The 19,729-nt window shown below is 34.6% G+C and overlaps 1 protein-coding gene across 8 annotated transcripts in view; it reads left to right on the top strand.

Annotated features, from left to right (window-relative positions):
* The window catches only part of SLC4A10 (solute carrier family 4 member 10), a 357,517-nt gene that overhangs the window by 297,318 nt on the left and 40,470 nt on the right, over window positions 1-19,729 (top strand). For all 8 annotated transcript variants that reach the window (XM_074303280.1, XM_074303281.1, XM_074303276.1 and 5 more), the window contains one exon: window positions 16,723-16,828. In XM_074303280.1, the coding sequence (XP_074159381.1) occupies window positions 16,723-16,828 (106 nt within the window). The remainder of the gene's footprint in view (window positions 1-16,722; window positions 16,829-19,729) is intronic.

The following is a 19,729-nucleotide window of genomic DNA, read 5'->3' as shown; positions in this document are numbered from 1 at the left end:
CTTAAAATAGGATCAAATTTGCCCATAGTCCTAAGTTTAGAGAAGTATATAACACTTAGCTATCTTCAAAGTACTCTGTCAGGTATGAAATTACTTTATATTAATAGAAACCTTGTGAGGTCAATAAGATCAGATATCATTTTACAAATGAGAAAAATAAAACAGTGAGATTAAATCCAAAGTCACAGAACCAATCAATAACAGAGCTAAAAGAACCCCAGTTTCCTGTGCCAATAGAATTTGCGCTTTCTACTTGACCTCTACCTATTGCCTGTCCCAGTTCTAAGTGTGGAAAACATCAGCAAAAATTAATACCACTGCCCTTGACACTTTTATACCATTCTGGGTGACCTCATCCAAACATTTACCACATTGTAATTTGTATTATGATTATTTGGGTACATGTTTAATAAATACCCTTTTAGACAGTGTATATAATAGCTTCTTGGGGCAGAACTGTGTGTTCTTTCATTTCACATCTCTTTTAGTACCTAGCACTAGGTCTGGTATGCCACAAACACTTAAGAAATAATGTTGTTGTTATTGTTTTTGTTTTTGTTTTAGCTTAGATGTTATATGATCATACAGCTGTGAGTACAATTGTGAATCTTTTGGCAAATTTTACTGTCTGTTTTATATCACTGTGTGATCTCAAACAAATTTCATAGCTTTTCTATCTTTGGTTTTTTCTTTGTAAGATGGGGATGCAAATTCCCCCATTTGGCACAATGTTATAACTGGCAATGCTGTCAATTTCTTTGGGATGTTTTGGAATGCTAAAGGAATGTGGGAGAGCATTTATTACTAATAAGTTCCCTTAGGGAGAAAAACTCTCTTTAATGGTGAGAATTAAACTGCTAACTGTGTTGAACATCAGCTTTTGTAAATAGTCATAGAACCAACCAGTATTCACTTAGTTCAGCATATTTTTGTCTGTTTATATATGCAAGCCTCCAAAATTACTAAGTATTCAGTCATAAAAGTGGAGTGCCTGGAAAGTGAGGAAAAAGACAAATAAAATCTGAAAAATATATGAAGTACATTTTGCAAAGACTTTCCCATGTCAGAATAAGTCCTCTCTCCCTAAACAATAAAACAATGTAAACCCCCCAAAAAACACAAAACACCATTTAGAACATGTTCCTCCCCCCGTACTCTAGATTTTTAGAAGAGTAGGCTAATAAATCATGTAAGATTTATTTAATGTTCACAAACATATTACCCACAAATATATGTTGTTGATAAGATCTTGGAATTTATTGTTAGAAAGAATCACTGAGTGTCCCTGCCTAACTGCCACTTTTCACAGATAAGGAAACTGAAATCCAATGACTTCCTGAAGACCTCAGAGATGAGTACCCCAGTGCCAGATTATTATACTCAGTGTAAGCCCCTTCAAGGTTAAAGTCAAGGAAAATGTATTAGCGCAAGATACTAGGTTAAGCATTGTAGTGCTTACACAAAAATTAGAAATGATAGTCCTTGTCCTCAAGAAGTTTACAATCTACTAAAAAGAAATATAACACATAGATAAGTGTGAAACAAAGTGATTACTATGAGAATGAAATTTGCCTTTTAGAATTCTACTGCTAAAACCTCTTGCCTTTTGTCTAATGTTAGAATACAGGTTGTCAGAAATTGTCCAGGCTTTCAGAAATTAGCTTAAAGAGATCTTGAATTTATTCACCTCTTTCATGTTAAGCTAAAGCTTCTCCCCATTGCTCTCAGAAAGGATTTTGGTTAACAATCAATACTATTTTGCCAACTAGAAATTCTTAGCATATTTTAAATAGAAGTTGATAGGGCCCTGGGAGGATATGCTAGAATCAGATTGAGCCAAGTATAAGAGCCACTGGTTACATTTTCAGTTTGAGTATTGACACCTTGGAAATTGGCAAATGTTACAAATTAATATTTGATTTATTATTTTACTGATTTATGAAAAGTGATTTTCTAGATTTATGAAAGTGATAAGAAAATGTTAATATGAATAATAAGAAAAATATTGATAATGCAGATAAAACTTTCAAGTGTATTGTGGGAACATTTTTTCCTCCCTATAAAGCCAGTCGTTAAACATTTGTCAGAAAATTCCCTTGGTCAAACTTATTTCACATACACAAATCTGCTCAAAAGAGAGCAGAAAGTTAGTACTAAAGTCTTAACAACCATATGGACTTCCAGAGACGTTTCTGGCTCAGTATAAATTCAGAAACTTACCAAAATAATATCTACCAATCGAGAACGTGACAGTTAGAATCAAATAATCATAAGCATTCTTTATTTTTTTTAAAAATAGACATTCTGGTATAAAGGATAGAATGCAATTATCCTAGACCTAGTTGATTATAAGTAGCTTAGCCTGAGACTGCAGAGCCTCCCATAAAAAGAAAAGTGAATCTAGGTGCTTTTATGCCTATCTGAGAAGAGAAGCACAGCCCCTGCCATATGGCTTGTTTCCTCTAATATGGCTTCCAAAGAGAATAGCCATGAAAGCGAGCATATGTCCTTTTTGTCCTTATGCCCTTCCCATTATTTACAGTTTAGCCTGGTCAGTTGTAATTACCTTCTTCCTTGCCAGGAACCAATCCCTCCCTTCTCTGAGTTCCAAAAGCATCTTCTTTATACTTGGTCATTCTCGATTGGTTGGTTGTTTGGAGGATGCCATTTTTTAAAAATGATTTGTTGTATGAATATTAAACATAATTACAATTAATTAACCTTAACAGCTGGTTTTAGGTTTTTTATGTATTGTTATGACTTAGTTTTCTATTATATACTTTTCTCAATACATTTATCCCTCTCCTGTTAGTCCCCCAAAGAAACAAAGAATTTTTTTAAAAGGAAAGAACAGGTTACAACTTTTTATTTTTTAATATATTTTCGTTGTATGCATAAAATGCAACAATGACTTTTAGCTACATCCTCTAAATCAATTAGGATGTTTTGACCATTCATTTCCATTCATCTTTCACATGGTCACAGATGGTAGGTACTCTTTCTGGTCCTGCTTTCTTTGATTTACATTGTTTCATAAGTCTTTCCAGATGTCCCTATGTCCCTTATACTTGTAGATCTTAATTGTATTCAATGACCTTAATGTAGCACAGTTTGTTGAATTATTCCCATTTTATTAGATAAATTTAAGTTGTTTTCAAATTTTGGGAGGGGGTTCAGCCGGGGAGTAGTGGGTTTCAAATGATGCTACTATCTAATATTTTGGATAGATGGTTCTTTTAAAAACATAATTCAGGTATATTCTCAACAATAGAATGATTGGGAGAAAGGATGTGATTGTTTTAGGGATATTTACTATATGAACCCATATAGTTCATATATGAGACCCAGAAAATGATAAGACACAATGACTACAACAAAGTAAATGGAAAGAACAGCAACAAAACAATAAACCTCTAAATTTTAAAGAGCAAGATTGGCCCCTAGAAAGAAACATTAGATTCAAAACCTTTTTTTGCAGAAGTGGAGAGCTATGGCTATCAAAAATTACATATATTGTCAAACACAAACTTATATAATTGGTTTTCTGAATTATTTTTTTCTCTTTTAAAAAAACACAAAAACTTTGTTACCTAGGATGGCTTAATAAGCATAGGAGAGGGGAAAGAGATATATATGGAAATGAAGGTGATGAAAAAACAAAATATCAATAAGATAATTTTTTAATTATACGGAAAAACTAAAAACAGAAGAGCAAAAACACCTTATGCTATGTGCTGCCAGATTGCATTACAGAACAATTCTATAATTGTGCAATTCCAAAAGCAATGAATAGTGGACCTGTTTCTCCATAATCCTACCCACTTTGTTTCATTGTTTTTAATTAATGTTGGCCAGTTTTATAAGCATAGGCAGCACATCCAAGTTGTTTTAATTTGCATTTCTTTGAAGTGAGGTTGAGCATTTTTTGAGTGATTATTAATAATTTAAAGTTCCCCTTTTAAAATTTTTCTATTAATATTCTTTGACCATTGTGGATAGGATTAGGAATCAAATTTATAAGCTTTTAACAGTTCCTTATGCATTTTAAATGTCACCTTATTATTGATGGCATTTGACACTGATATTTCCCCATCAATTTTTCTTATTAAGTATTTCATTATGTATAAGTTTATTGCACAGGAATTTTTATTTTAATGTAATCAAACTCATCTATCTTGTCCCTAGTAATTCTCTTTTACTTGTTTAAGAAGAAGAATTCATATCTTCTTCAGAGTTGAGATAAGTGCATTATGACATATTTTCCAATCTTTTTATAGTTTTCTTTTTATGTCCAAATCTATTATTCATTGAGGTATGTGGAGTGGGATGTGCTACCCCTTTTTAGGGACAGATCAGTTTTGCAGGTTACCTTTATTTCCAAATCCATTCCTTTCCTCTCCCTTAGCCGTCCTTTAAACAAAGATTTTTTTTTCCCTGAGGCAATTGAGGTTAAGTGACTTTCCCAGGGTCACACAGCTAGGAAGTGTTAAGTGTCTGAGATCAAATTTGAACTCAGATGCTCCTGACTTCAGGACTAGTGTTGTATCCACTGCGCCACCTAGCTACCCTGAACAAAGATTTTTTTTTTAAAGGAGAAAATAAGAGTTCAGAAAACTAATTAATATATCAACTCCAACCCTATTAAGAATTCAGTTACATGAACTATTTCATTGCCTCACTTCCCATATATTTTTCATCATTATCGTATTTCTGGCAAGAACTAAGTTGGGAAATGATGAATTATTACTTCTTCCAAATAGTTAATTCTTTCAATATGAAATATTAAAAATTATTTTATTACTAAGGATAGCTAAGCATGTAGGATCCTAACATGATATCTCTAAAATCATATCATATGGGCAATAATCTCTGATATGAGGAGGAGGAGCCTTGGCTAGAGATGAATTATGCTATATTACATTAGAGTTTTGCATGTATTCTCCTTTAAGGAGATCAGACAGTGGCTTTACTTAAAAACTGGTCATGTTTATAAAACACTTTAATGTTTGCAAAGCACTTTACACATGTTACTCCATTTGATTCTCACAACAACCCTGTGCAGTATTATTATTGTTGTTATTACCTTCATTTTGTAGATGAGGAAACTGAGGCAAAGAGAGGTTAAGTGAGTTGCCCCAAGTAAAATGACAAGTATGAGAGGTAGAATTTGAACTCAGTTCTTTTTTACTTCAAATCCAATACTCTACCATAATACCTAGGTTAAAAGAATGAGTAGCAATACAAGGAATCAAATTACTTCTATTTTAATTCGGACTCTGCCATAATTTTGTGAATGAATTTGATTATAGCCTCAACCAAAAGAGTGTAAGAAGTTCAGACCCAATACTAGGCCAGAAGGTGCCACGTTTGGGGACAGAAGAAGTCTTAGTGTCCAAATCACATCCCATAGTACTTGCCTTAATTTTACAAGTGAAGTCAAAGTCATGGGACAATTTTCAGGGACTGGGGAAGACAAGACATTTCAAAATGGTAAATAGCCTTCTTTTAGTGATACTCTGTCATGAATTCCAATTTGGCTTGTACAACACATCTCCATCTTTTTTTTTTTTTTCATTTCCTTAATTTCTTTTTTTTTCCAAGAAACTTTTTTTATTAATTTTATAATTATAATTTTTTTACAATACATATGCATGAATATTTTTTTACATTATCCCTTGTATTCATTTCTTTTCCAAATTTTCCCCTCATTCCCTCTACTCCCTCCCCTAGATGATAGGAAATCCCATACATGTTAAATGTGTTACAGTATATCCTAGATACAATATATTGTGTAAAACCAAATGTCTTGTTGCACGATATGAATTGGATTCCAAAAGTAAAAGTAACCTGGGTAGATAGACAGTAGGGCTAACAATTTACATTCACTTCCCAGTGTTCCTTCTCTGGGTGTAGCTGATTCTGTCCATCATTGATCAACTGGAACTGAATTAGATCTTCTCTATGTTGAAGATATCTACTTCAATCATTTCCTTAATTTCTTAATGGAAACTCCTTATAAGCATTTCCCAATAAGAGATGGCAACAGTTAAATAAGCAGAGAAACTTAATATGGGAGGCAACTACTGAGGACCATTGTCAGAGTGTTATAAAACTCATAATTGGGACTTTATTAGAGGCAACTGGGGAGGCAATTACAAGTTTTTTAGAAAAACTGAATATAAGATATATTGGAAACTGATCCCAGGAAACCCATCAAAAAGGCAGTGGTACAGATATAAAATTATTAAAGTCTGAAATTGTATTCTCACTAGTAAAATGGAAAGAAAAGAAATATATAATGTGTATGTTTGAAATATATCAAGAAGTCTTTCATCGTCATTACTTCTTTCCCTCTGAAATTATTACCAATTTATCCTAAATATATCATATACATATATATATATATTCATATTGTTTCCATTTTGTCTCATTCTATATATATCTTATATGTACACAGTCATTTGCTTTTGCTCCCTCCCGCTTTAGATTGTAAGATTCTTGAGGGCAAGTGCTATCTTTTTTGTTTTGTTTTGATTATTTTTGTTGGGCTTTTGCCTTTCTAGTCTCAGTGGATGAGTAAGTGGATAGATAGATGGATAAGTGAAATAGAAGAGAGATTAGAATTGAATATAATTACAAAATGAAGGGTCCAGAGGCTCAAGAAAATATGATGTCTCAATGGTTATGAAAGACAATTCTTTCTAATATATTTAATATGTAGAAGTATTGTAAGTAGATATTCTGCTACCATATTTTGAGTATTTATGAAGTCTTTATTTTCTTGCATATTATAGTCTGAATTTGGAAATTATGAGATGTAATTCCTTTTTTCCTCCTGAGGCAATTGGGGTTAAGTGACTTGCTCAGGGTCACACACCTAGAAATGTTACCTGTCTGAGACCAGATTTGAACTCAAATCCTTCTGACTTTGGGGCTGGTGTTCTATCCACTGTGCCACCTAGCTGCCCTAAGAAAGTAGCTTCTTAAAGCGAAGACCATAATATACTTCTGTGCTACTATTTTTGCACTTTACATATCCATTTAAAATCCCACAAATTAAAAATTTCATGCTTTGACCTCTATCATAAATTCAACTTCTTTTGACTTTGCAGTTAATGTTATAAACCATTAGAACCCAAAGAAAAATGAAGATTTCTGCCTACTTTTTCCTGCAGAGTATGGGGAGGGTCAACATAACAATTCTAAATTGAAGGAAGCCTTAAACCACCTTGCCTGACAGAAAGGAAAGTGAGACTCAAGGGGAAGGAAAGGGAACAAAATCCTAAAACCAGGCTAATGAGTACAGGCCTGACTTCCTAAGAGCTATTCTCCTTTGCTAACTTAAACACCCAAGTGCCACAGCAGGCAAACAATATTGGGCTGTAAGGGAGAAAAAGGTCTGAGATCACTACTATAAGCATTTGAAATTCAAAAGACTATGCTTGATTTCTTTCCATGGTGCATGCTCATATGGGCACTTTGATACCATTCTATGATAATGAGCTAACAGTGATAATCAAACCATGACAGAAGAGGGTTTTTTACCTATTCTAACACAAAACTTAATGTAGTATGCTAAAGTGACTATTTTATCAAAAAGAGCCTTTGAAAAAGCCTAAAAAGGAACTGTTCATCCAAAACAGGAAGATTCTGATAATAGCCACAAAGACAAATAGAGATGCTATCCATGCTATCCAGGGACTAAAACCAGTGATAACCACACATTGACAGTACTTCTACTTAATTTTCTCTTCTAGAGAAGACAACAAAGGATCTTTCCTAAATGGGAGGATTCATCTCCTCCTTTAAGTCTTGAAATAAAAACAATGACTTCCTAGGCTAGGACTTTTAATTAAAATGCTTACCTAATCACCCTGAAGCTATTCATACAATCAAGATGTTAAGTCATTGGCTTTTCTCCAGACAGTAACCAGTAGTGGGCTTTCAGTTTGGCAGATCTTACACCATGAATAATAAAATCACAATACCACAATGCACAAATTATGGTTGTCTTTTGGTGATGTTTTAAAACCTGGCCAACAAAGTAATGCTGTACCTTGGGAAAAAAAAAAAAAGGGGGGGGGGCTGGCTATTCCATTTCAGTTATATTAATGGCAGGCATTACTTTACAACTGGTAACACATAAGACAGTATTCAAATTGGAGGCAACAAAAAAGAAAAATCTGTCCCAGATCAAGTTGTATCTCTTTGCTCTTATTTTAATTCTATCTCTCTTATTTATTTTTGGACAAAGCACAATGGCATAGATGGAAATGCAGGGAAGAAGGATTTATCTCATTTTATTACCTATTTCTGAAGCTAGCTTATCATCAATTAAAAGCTTAAGACATACAATCTCAAAAAGCCAATAGGCTTTCCTGAAACCATTATGGGCACATAGCCATTGGCTGAGCTTTGCAACAGATTGGCTCATAGCCATTTTTCAAAGCCATTACATAACACCAGAGCCTAGAAATCTTCTCTAAAAGAGAGAAAATCTATCATCTCTGCAGTTGTAGAAGAGAAAAACATTGTTCATAGATTTGCTAGAGATCTATTACTGTGAACACTGCATGTGCCAAATATATGATCAAAAGTCTAGGAAGGTTTCAGTGACTTTCCTAAGCTTCCCATCTTAGACCTGGGATTTTGAGCTTTAAAAAATAGAAGAAAACCAAGAAGCCTCTAAGCAATTTTCTACAAAGGGATATGGAAAGAAGCAATGGAAGTGCATAGATCACAGACAATAGGAATGTCTGGAAAAAATTATTCAATAATTTTTATGGATGGCATTTTTAGTGCTTTTGATTTCAACAATATGGAGACTCCTTTCACTGACATAGTAGAGTCAGAGAATGAAGGTTCAAATAATGCTGTGCTGCTTTCCTATGTGACTTGGGGCAAGTCATTTAACCTGAAGATTTCTCATCTTTAAAATAAGAATATCAAAATAGATCTCTCCATTCCCTTCTGATGGTGTTCTAGTGGCAGAATAGAGAGTATGGGAATCCCCCTGCCTTTTGATCAGAGGCACGGGTCCTTCATGAAAGAATTCACAAACCCAAAAAATTTTAAGTAGCAAAAAAGGGAAGTTTATTGTTGGATGGATGAGAAGTCAGCTTTGCTAAGAAGACTGACGTCCCAGTGGCAAAGTCCTATTAGGGAAATAGGGTTTAGCACTGAGAAAAGAATGTCTTCACAGCGGGCAGGAGTCCTAGTAGGCAGCTGTGCCAAGAGAAGAGAGAGGTCTCTTGGCAGAAGAAGCATAATTCCTACTTCGGACATTCTGCAAAGAAATGAGTTTAAAATTGCCCTTTAATAGGAACTCTGAGGCTCAAGTTTCAAGCCAATGACACCCCCCAGCCTAGATATTTATCAATATCAGGCCCAGATCTCCAATTGAATGAAAATCACTTTAAAGGCTTTCCCCAAAATTTGAATGGGGATCCAGCTATCCAAAAGATCAAAGGGGGAGGGGTGATTTGCCTTAGAAAAGCCCAGACTTTTCCTAGACTTCTGGAGTCTGAGAGGCTGGAATCTCCCTTCTTTTATAGATCAAAAGAGGACACAATTTCAGAGTGATAATTTTACACATTAAGGGGGACAGTTTCACACACACACACACACACACACACACACACACACACACACACACACACACATCCTTCTAGCCCTAAATCTATAATTATAGCCCCAAACTTGATTGTTATAGTGGGAAAAAAGGATGCATTATCTTGAAGCCAATCTAGTGATGGCTATCCCTTATTCTTAAATAGTAATAACAGCTAGCATTTATATAGTGCTTTAGGAGTTTTCAAGTGCTTTACATATGCATACTCTTTTGGCTGATTCTCATAACAGTCTTGTGAGATGGGAATTATTAGTATGACTTTTACAGATGAAGAAACTGAGGCTGAGAGAAATTAAAGAATTTGGCCAAAGTCTCATAGCCAATAGGTAGAAGCAACTAGGGGGCACAGTGTTAGACCTGGAGTCTGGAAAATGTGGCTTGAATTCCTGTGTCAGATACTAAAAATAATCAATGTAAATCATCTTGAAAATCTTAAAATATGACATAAATGATAACTATATTATTTTTATTGTTATTATCTCTTAACGTTTTATAGTGCTTTCTTATTATGAACCAGCACTGTGTTGTATTTTACATTTAAAAGGTGACCAAGGCAGAATTAGAAGTAAGATCTTGTACTCTGAATTCAGTACTCTCCTTCCCCCAAGATATTTAGACTAATACTGCTAGTACAGAGAACCACCAGTATTTTCACCATGCTAGCACAGATCTAGAGAACCCACAGTCATCATCATCCAGATCTGGCTTTAGGCACTTACTAATCTGACTCTGAACAAGTCACTAAACCTCCATCTACTCCAGTTTCTCGGTTGCAAAATAGAGATAATAACACCTTTCTATCTTATAAGCTTGTGGGAGGATCAAATGAAAAAAAAAATTGTAAAATCTTAGTACAATGTTTGGCCCATAGTAAGCACTTAATAAATGCTTGTTCCCTTCCCTCTTTCTACTACTGAATACGAGAGAGGGTGATATCAGACTTGAGCTTTAAGAAAATCACATGAAGAATTGGAAAGATTGGAGAGGGGAGAGACAAGGCAAAAAGACCAATTAGTGAACTATTTTTAATAGCTTTTTATTTTTCCAAATACATGCAAAGATAGTTTTCAACATTCACCTTTGCAAAAACGTATGTTCCAAATTTTTCTCCCTCCCTCCCCTCATTCTGCTCCCCTAGACTTCAAGCAATCCATTATAGGTTAAATGTGTGCAATTCTTCTAAACATATTTCTATATTCAACATGCTGCACAAGAAAAATCAGATCAAAAGGGGGAAAAATGAGGAAAAAAAAGCAAACAACAACAACAACAACAAAAGGTGAAAATGCTATGCTTTGATCCACAGTCAGTCTCCATAGTTCTCTCTGGATGCATCACAAATCTATTGGAATTGCCTTTGAATTACCTCATCATTGAAGAATCAAGTCATCACAGCTGATCATCACATAATCTTCTTGCTGTGTACAATATTCTCTTGGTTCTATTCACTTCACTTAGTATCAGTTCGTGTATGTCTTTTCAGACTTTTCTGAAATAAGCCTACTCATCATTTTTTAGAGAACAATAATATTCTATTACATACATATACCATGACTTTTTCAGCCATTCCCCAACTGATGGGCAACCACTCAATTTCCAGTAATTAGTAGACTTGAAATAGTCTAGGTGAGAAAGACTTGTTAAGATCATAGCTATTTCAGCAGAGATATCAGGATACATTCAAGAGCTCTTGTAAAGTTAAATATAATGAAATTTGACTGTTGGACAAATGGGATGAGACAAAGTGAAGAGTAAATGTTGACACAGAAGTTGAGAGCCTGGGTTAGTGAAAGGATTGTTGAGACCTTAACAAAAATAAGAAAGCTGTGAAGAGCAGAATATTTAGGGAGAAAAGATGATTACTTCCTAATTGGATGTGCTGAATTTAAAATTCCTAAAAGATATCCAATTTAAGATCTTTGAAGGGTAATTAGGAATGTGTGAATAGAACTAAGGAGAGAGACAATGGCTGGATATATAGATCTGGGAAACATTACCAACCATGGTAGCTAATATCACCAAGTTAAATAGTATTGGAAAAGAAGCAAAGAGGATGCAGATCCCAGGAGAAAATCCACAGCTACTATGAGAGACCTGGATGAAGATCCAACAAAGGAAACTAAGAAAGAGCACTCAGAGAAGTAGAAAGAGGCTTAGAGCAGCAGTGGCATAAAAGCCTAATGAGGAAAGAGTATCCAAGAAGAGTAAGGTGATCCACAGGATCAAATGCTGCAGAGAGATCAGAAAAAAGAGGATTGCCAAAAATCTATTAGATTTGGCAATTAAGGGATCATTGATTACTTTGGAGAGAGCAGTTTCAGTGAAATAAAATATCAAGCCAGATTGTAGAAAGTTTAGAGAATAAGAGAAGGATGTAGGAGCACCTAGTATAAGTGGCTTTCTCAAGCAGTTTAGCCAAGAGAGGAAAGGGAAGGAGAGATAATCTGATGAAAACTAGTGGGGATTGTTGGATCTAGTCTTTTAGCAAAGGAGTGTGCATGAGTTATTTAGAAGTGGTAGCAAAGAAGTCAGTGGATAGAGATTGTAAATTAGGGTGGGGGAGGATGGTAGTAGAGCAATCTCCTGAAGAAGATGGATGGAATGTGAGCCAGTGTTAATATAGAGGGGCCTGAAACATTTAATTGTGAAATAATAATATATAAGTCTGGAAAAGTAGATTGTAGTCATATCACTACAGTCTTTAAATGCCAGTCTGAGAAGTTTATATTTTATTTTGGAAGCAATAGAGAGCTGCTGGACCTTTTTGAATAGCATCTATTTTGGCAGCCAAATGGAGAAAACATTGAAAGGGGAGAAAGATTGAATGCAGACAAACTACTAAAAAATAATGAAAACACCATAAGAATAACAACTTCACTTGACCCCAGTTTCCTTTAATTAAAGTCCCATTTCTCACCTTCCTTTTGCTTCCAAGCTTCTCGAATTAGAGGTCTCACCAACCACCTTCATTTCCTCACAACCTGCTCATTGCTTAACCTATACATTCTTACAATGTGGCTTCTGTCCCCACCCCAACTCTCAATTCTACTGAGACTACTCTTACTAATGATCCTTTTTTATCAAGAGTACTTTCTCAGTCTTCATATTTCTCAAAGAACCTGTGACATTTAGCACTGTTGACTATCTACTCCTTACTGAAATGTTTCACTAACTTGGTTTTTGTGACACTGATCGCAGAAATTAGAATTGCAATGAATCCTTGATATTATCTAGCTCAAGCTTTTCATTTCTTTGAAATGAAGAAACTGAAACCCAGAGAGTTTAATTGGACCTTCCAAAGCAGCACAAATTCAAATACTCACCTTTTAATTACAATCCCAATCTTCTTTCTGCTACATATAATGCTGTCCTTCTAGTTTGCCTTCCATCTCTGTCACTTCCTTCTTTGTCATCCTTGTCTCTTCTACTTACTCCCAAATGGTTGCTCATGTCCTTCTAGAACCCCCATCCCTCCCAAAAAAAAAATCAGAAATCCATATTTTTCCTAGAACCAATTTCCACTAGGTTCTTTCTTAATCTTAATTTTCTAGGAGCCCCAGCCTTGAAACCCAGGAGTCATAGTTTACCCTTCCCCCTTCCTTTTGTCCATATCTAGTCACTATATTCATATGCCTCTTACTTTTCAGTGTCTTTCTCTTCCCTCTTTTCTTTTTCATCCTTATCTCTACCACTCTAGTTTGATCCTCTCTCACTTTTTTCTAGACTATTGATATATATTTTTTAACTTACTTTCTGTACTATGGTCATTTAATCCTACAACAACTTTTTATCCTGCAAATCACTACCAAATTTACTTAATAAAATACAATTTTCATCCCTTACTTGCTTAAATCTTCAATTACTCCCCATTGCCTAAATGATAAAAACCAGGCACTTCAGACTGACATAAAATTTCTCCATACTGTAGTCACAGCTTTCCTTTCTAGACTTATGTCCTATTATCTCAGTCCAAACTGGCTTAGACAAAGGCAAAGAGTGACTTTAATAAAGGCATAAATGGAATTTCCAGGTGGCACAAACTTAGGAAGGATAACATCCTAAATAAAGGAAACATGATCCCCAAAGATCTTGACACTCTAGAGCACTTGGTTGAATTCAATAAGATGAAATTAAAAATCAACTCACAGAGACAAGATAAGGAAAGCATGGTTAAATAGCAGCTGTTTTGAAAAAAGATCTAAGTGTTTTGATAGATTCAGTGTAAGTGAACAGTGTGATGTAGTACCAAGGAGATCTGAGATTTTTTTTATTTTGTTTAAAATATGTATTAGCAAGAATAATAATAATTGGTCATTTTGTAGGTGAGTTATTAATTCTCACAAAGTTATCTATTTTATGATATGGTTCTCCTGGTTCTGTTCATTTCACTCTGTATTAATAAATATGTCTCCCTAGTTTTCTCTAAAACTGTCCATTGCAGCATTTCTTATACCACAACAGGATCAACGATAAAGCATACTATCTACCTCCTGATATAGAGATGATGGACTAAGTATACCAAAGGAAATACACATTTTTGGGCATGGCTAAAGTGGGGATTTTTTTCCTTTACTATGCACATTTTTCACAAAATTTTGGTTTGTTTGAGGGATTTTTTGGAGGAGAAAATATATACTTGTTCATTGAAAAGAAAGCCAGCTTCCGGAAATAAAGAAGTATTATTCTCGCTGACTCCATACTCAGATTTCATCTAAAATAAAGTAACATAGTTCTAGATGTTACAACTTAAGCTGGAGAATGACATTAGAAGGGGAACCAGAATTTTGAAGGGTTTTGAGGCCATGTCAAGAGAGAATCAGTTGAAGGAAATAGGGATTTCTGACTGGGAGACTAAGTATCATAAAAGCTATCTATAGGCATCTGAGGAGTTAGACTAGTTCCATTTGGCCAAAGAGTGAAGAAGTAAGAGTCATGGATAGATGTCTTCTATTTGCATTTATTTGATTTGATTCTTTGAAATCAAATTAGTCTTGATAGCAACAAAATCTTTATAGCCCTTAAATCTATCCAAAAGTAAGATAAAATGCATTAAGGGTTTTTGAGTTCTTCTCTTGGAGGTCTTCAAACAGAGGCTAAATGAGGCTACCATTTGTCAGGGATGTTATTATAGGGATTCATTTCCTGTATGGTTTGGATTGGATGGCTGCTGACATCCCTTACAGCTTTCAAATTCTGTGATTCTGGAATATCCATTATCTTCTGAGCACACCATATGCTTCCCCCCATTTGTTCCTCAGACAGTTCTCCCATTTTGGAATACACTACCCTCCTTTTCTCTACTTCAAACAACCTGTGATTTCAAAAGTTTGGGTACTCATTCCACAAATAAAGATCACAGCTATCCAGTGCCTTAGTAGGAGTTTCTGAGTCATTGTGGCCAAAAAAAATCCAATCATCATCAAATGATCGACCATCAGCCACTCTGAGATGAGCAAAGTTGTCCTCATAGACAACAAATAAACCTAAATAGGCTTGATCCCCCATGGAAGTCTGTTTAATTCCTCAGAATCTAACAGAGCTTGTACTCTTCTGTCATTGCCTTTATGTCTCCAATTTTTTCAATTAAATATTATGCGGTATGATCACATTATGCCATGTAATTCAACTGTCTACTGGATTAATGAGTTTGTGCTCTGACTGTGAAAGAAAACTAATATTTAAAGCATGATTTTTTTCATGACAAATACACCTTCATTTCCAAGCAATCAGTTTGCAACCAAGCTTTTGAAAAGCAAAACATTTGAAATTTAGGGATACTCATATATATTTTTTTCTTATTTGATCACCTTTAATATCCATATGACTCCACTTTCCAATTAATGCTAACCTAGCATTCATTAAGAGTGGTTCAACAGCTAAAATGAGAGAAGAGTGTCACAGCTGAAGGACATTGATAAGTGATGAAGTATTCACAGAAGGGAAAACTATGGGGCAAAGAATTGGGGATGTTTTGCCTAGAGAATAGAGGACACATGAGAGTAGCTTTCAATTATTTGAAAGGCTTTCTGGGGAAGGGGAGTTATACTTGTTCTTCTTGTATCAGAGGGCAGAACTAGGAATAATAAGTTGAAGTCACAAAGAAGATTAAGGCTTGATTATGGGGAGAGGGGAGAGAAACAAACAAGTTTGAGAAATCCCCTTTTCTAGAAGTGTTTATGCAGAGACTTACAACTTGGAAGTAACAAAATAAAGGGGATTTTCAGTTGTCATTGGTTTAGATGTCTTCTAAGATCATTTAAAACTCTCAGATTTCATGATTCTATGATAATTGTATAGATTCTCCAAAGGAAGAGAATGCATCTTTATCTTCTTGAAATTCTTACAGCACCCAATAGGATAAACAATCAAGAACATTTGTTAAGTGATTAATTGACACTCCCCAAAGGCTCAACTGGAAGAACACTCTATCCTTATACTCTGTACATTCTAGCTTTATTTCAACTATGATGTTTTAATCAATACTATCTGTTTTTTTTCTATATAAAATGTTTTATGAAAATGGATCTTTGAGAAAAGCTCATCTATATATTTTCTCTAAGATGATATACTTGGATTTTATTATTTGAATGAATAACATGTCACATTGAAGAACATGGGAGGAGGAAACTCAAGACATTATTGGACTACTTTTCATTCTCCTTTGGCTCAGGAACTTAACAGGTCTGCTGGGCATTTGGATTTGAATGCACCTAGTGGGGCATCAGGAATTGCCCCAGTTGACATTGATGCAACCTAGATTTTTAAATATAATTTTCCAGATGGAGGAGTAGAGAGAGCCTTGAGTCAAAAAGCCTTGATGGTCTAGTAATCTTATTTATATTGTTTCTCCTTCAGTACAGATCACATTGTCTTGTTCATATATTCAATAAATATTTGTTGAACTGAATTTCCTAATTGAATTGCCTGACCTATTTTCTAGAGGTAGAAGAAGAGAAAAGACACTAAACAGGAGAACCAAGTGTTACGAGGCTCAAATGAGCAGAAGTGCCTATTTATAGCCAGTTTAGTTAACATTTGCTCATAAATAAAAATTTATAAATGAAAGAGAAACACTGTTTTGCCTTTTTCAGATGTAACTGTGTGGAACCACATAATCCTAGCAATGATACCTTGAAGGAATGGAGAGAATACAATATCTCTGCCTCTGACATAATTTGGAAGAACTTAACTGTGTCAGTAAGTGAAATATTGAAAGATTCATAAGAGCATGAATATTATTGGGGGAGGGTTATTGTTAAAATTTGAAACCAGTCATTCCTACTAAAATTTAGGAATGACAACAAAAATAAAATGTGTATGAATTAGAAAAAGCATTTAAACCTGAGCAAATCCAGTTACATTTTAATGAGCTAGTTATTACGTTATCATCCTCATGTACATGCTCATGTGAGAAGTAGGACTGAGTCTCATTGTGCCTTTACTCAGAAGACAAATTTACATATGAACAACAAGGGACTATGATTGAGATTAAGTCAAAACACATTTAATGACAACGGGTTTGACCTAAATTCTACCAGATGGCAAAACCAAAGCTGCCTTGTGTGGAAAGAATCTATAAGCTTTTATTTTAAACCCCCTCTCCCTGCCCCCCCCACACCCAATACTCCTCCAGCTGTTCAGACTACACTGAGGGGGAGGGGATGCTTTGTTAACATCTCAGTTTAGCTGCTAAAATGCTCTTTGCAGCATTCTTTCAATATCAGCTATGGGCAATAGAAAAGTTTGTCTATTATGACAGTCTGCTCAAATAATTTCTATAGCAATGTGTCAAGGGAAATGGAATAATAAAGACAATTGCCATATATTTTGGGTCAAATGTATCAGTGGAATTATTGGAAAGAGAACCAGAATACTATTCTTACTGAGAAACTCTTACAATAAAGAGCAGATCTGAAAATGGGATTTTTATGTGTGGAAAGACTAATGTCAATGGAGAGCATTCAAAGTTGGGATCTTTTTATGTCTCTAGACTAGGAAGCTGCATCAGGGAAGCTGGGACAGTCAAATTGCATGAGAGAAGCAAGCTGTTAGGGTAAAGAATGCCTGCTAAAGAATGCCTGCTTTCCCCATTCCAGTCTCTTATGAACGATTTTGTATGTGTACCTATCCCATTTTATGGTACTTTTAAAAAATTCTCTCTCTCTCTCTCTTTCTCTCTCTCTCTCTCTCTCTCTCTCTCTGTTCCACTGGGTCTTTGAGCTTTCTCCTAAACCTGTTTTTCCTTTCTTCACTATTTCTCTGCATTAACCGTATTCATTTTCATAAACCATTTTATATACAAAAAACCAGATATATATTGATTAAAACTTTAGAGAGTTGTAGAATAAAATACAAGAGGGGGAAGAGGGGGAAAGAAACATAAGAACCATTTTTAAGTAAGGTTCAGAAGCAGGAGAGTTCAGAATGGATCATAAAATATATGAAGACAATTAATAGATGATCAGGCCTGTCAGGTAATCTGATACCAAGAGGAGTTGAATTTTATGTTTGAACTTTACTTAGTAAACAATGAGGAGCTACTGAAGACTTTTGAGCAGAGGAGTGACATTAATAGATCCATACAGAAAAATGCATATTTTAACAGCAGTGTGAAGGTATGGGAATAGGATTAGGAGGGGATAGAGTGGAATTGTGAAACTTGTTAGGAAGCAACTGAAGTAGCCTAAGTTGATGGTGATGATGGCTTATACTAGGGTGATAGCAGTTGAAATAGAGAGGAGGGCATGGATGTGAGATATATTATAGAGGTGAGATGTACAATATTTTAGAAACTAAATGGATACAAAGGTGGAGAGGGAAAAAAATAACTGCAGTTCTGAAGGAGACTAGGTAATTGCCTATGATTTTAAAGGATGTCATTTCAGTGAGAGCAGTGGGTCTGGCTTTTACATATTGTGTTTATTAAGCATAGTACATGATTACAGGAATAATAATTAGACATAAAGCCCAATCTAGCAGAGTACTTTATGAAGGAAAGATTTGCAGTTATCCTAATCTAAATATTCATATGGTTGCTTTTAAGTATAGTAAGTTTGAGGGTCAAATATTATACTCTGAACAATATTTTCCAATCACAGCAAATCTAAATTGTTTTTATTGATTTCTTTTGTTCACCTACTAGGCATAAATATTCTGGCAGAAATCTTCATTAGCTAAAAGCAGATTTTTTGCAACATTAAATTGCCATTGTTTAACAAAAATGGTCTTTTCTACCACAAAAAAGCTCAAAAATAGCTGTCTTCTTTTTCTAAAAAGTCTAAATTTAAAGGCAGCATAAGAAAATATTCAGTTTTCTTTAAAGGAATATATAAAATGCATATACATATATGTATACAGAGAAAGAAGAGTACTTCAAACCAAAAAGTTAAAGGAAAGACACAAGCATTTATTAAGTACCTACTATTTGCCAGGCACTATGAAAAGTATTTTATAAATATCTCATTAGCAAGAATGAACAAGACAATCTAATGATATGATTAATTGTCCTCTTAGATCATTCTCTTCCTTGTCTTCCTCTCTTTTGTTTGATCATTTTTCAGGATTCCAATAACATTTTCACTTGCCAAGCTATCCAGAAAAGAGTATATAATAATAAAAATAATTTTTATTATTTAATATACTTCTTAAAATATTACAACATTCTATATACATATTAGTCCATTTTTGCCACTTTTAAGCTATTCTTACAAAAGAATTTGAGAGGGAAGAGTGAAGTGATTGAAAAAATTGAGGCCTATCATTGATCTGTGGCTATTCATTAATTACAGCTTGTCTCCATTGTTCACAAAGCTCAACTGAGGTTGAGAACAACTAGAGTGATTTGGAAAACAACAGGTATTTAGAATCATAGATTTAAAGTTGGAAAGAATTTGTAACCCTGCTCATCCTATAGATAAGGAAACAATGCAGAGATTGAAATGGTTTGCTGAAGATCCCAAGTAATAAGTGGCAGACGCAGGGTTTCAGCCCAGATTTTCTGACCCTCAAAATCTAGTGGTCTTTCCTTTACAAGAAATTGCCTTGAGAAACAGAACAGAGATCTTGCAGATATCTAGGTTTATTTCCAGAGAATACTAG

The sequence above is a fragment of the Sminthopsis crassicaudata genome, chromosome 3 (assembly GCF_048593235.1).
Source record: "Sminthopsis crassicaudata isolate SCR6 chromosome 3, ASM4859323v1, whole genome shotgun sequence".
NCBI classification, from domain to species: domain Eukaryota; kingdom Metazoa; phylum Chordata; class Mammalia; order Dasyuromorphia; family Dasyuridae; genus Sminthopsis; species Sminthopsis crassicaudata.
Note: the sequence above shows the minus strand (reverse complement) of the source record. Positions and strands in the feature narration are given on the sequence as shown.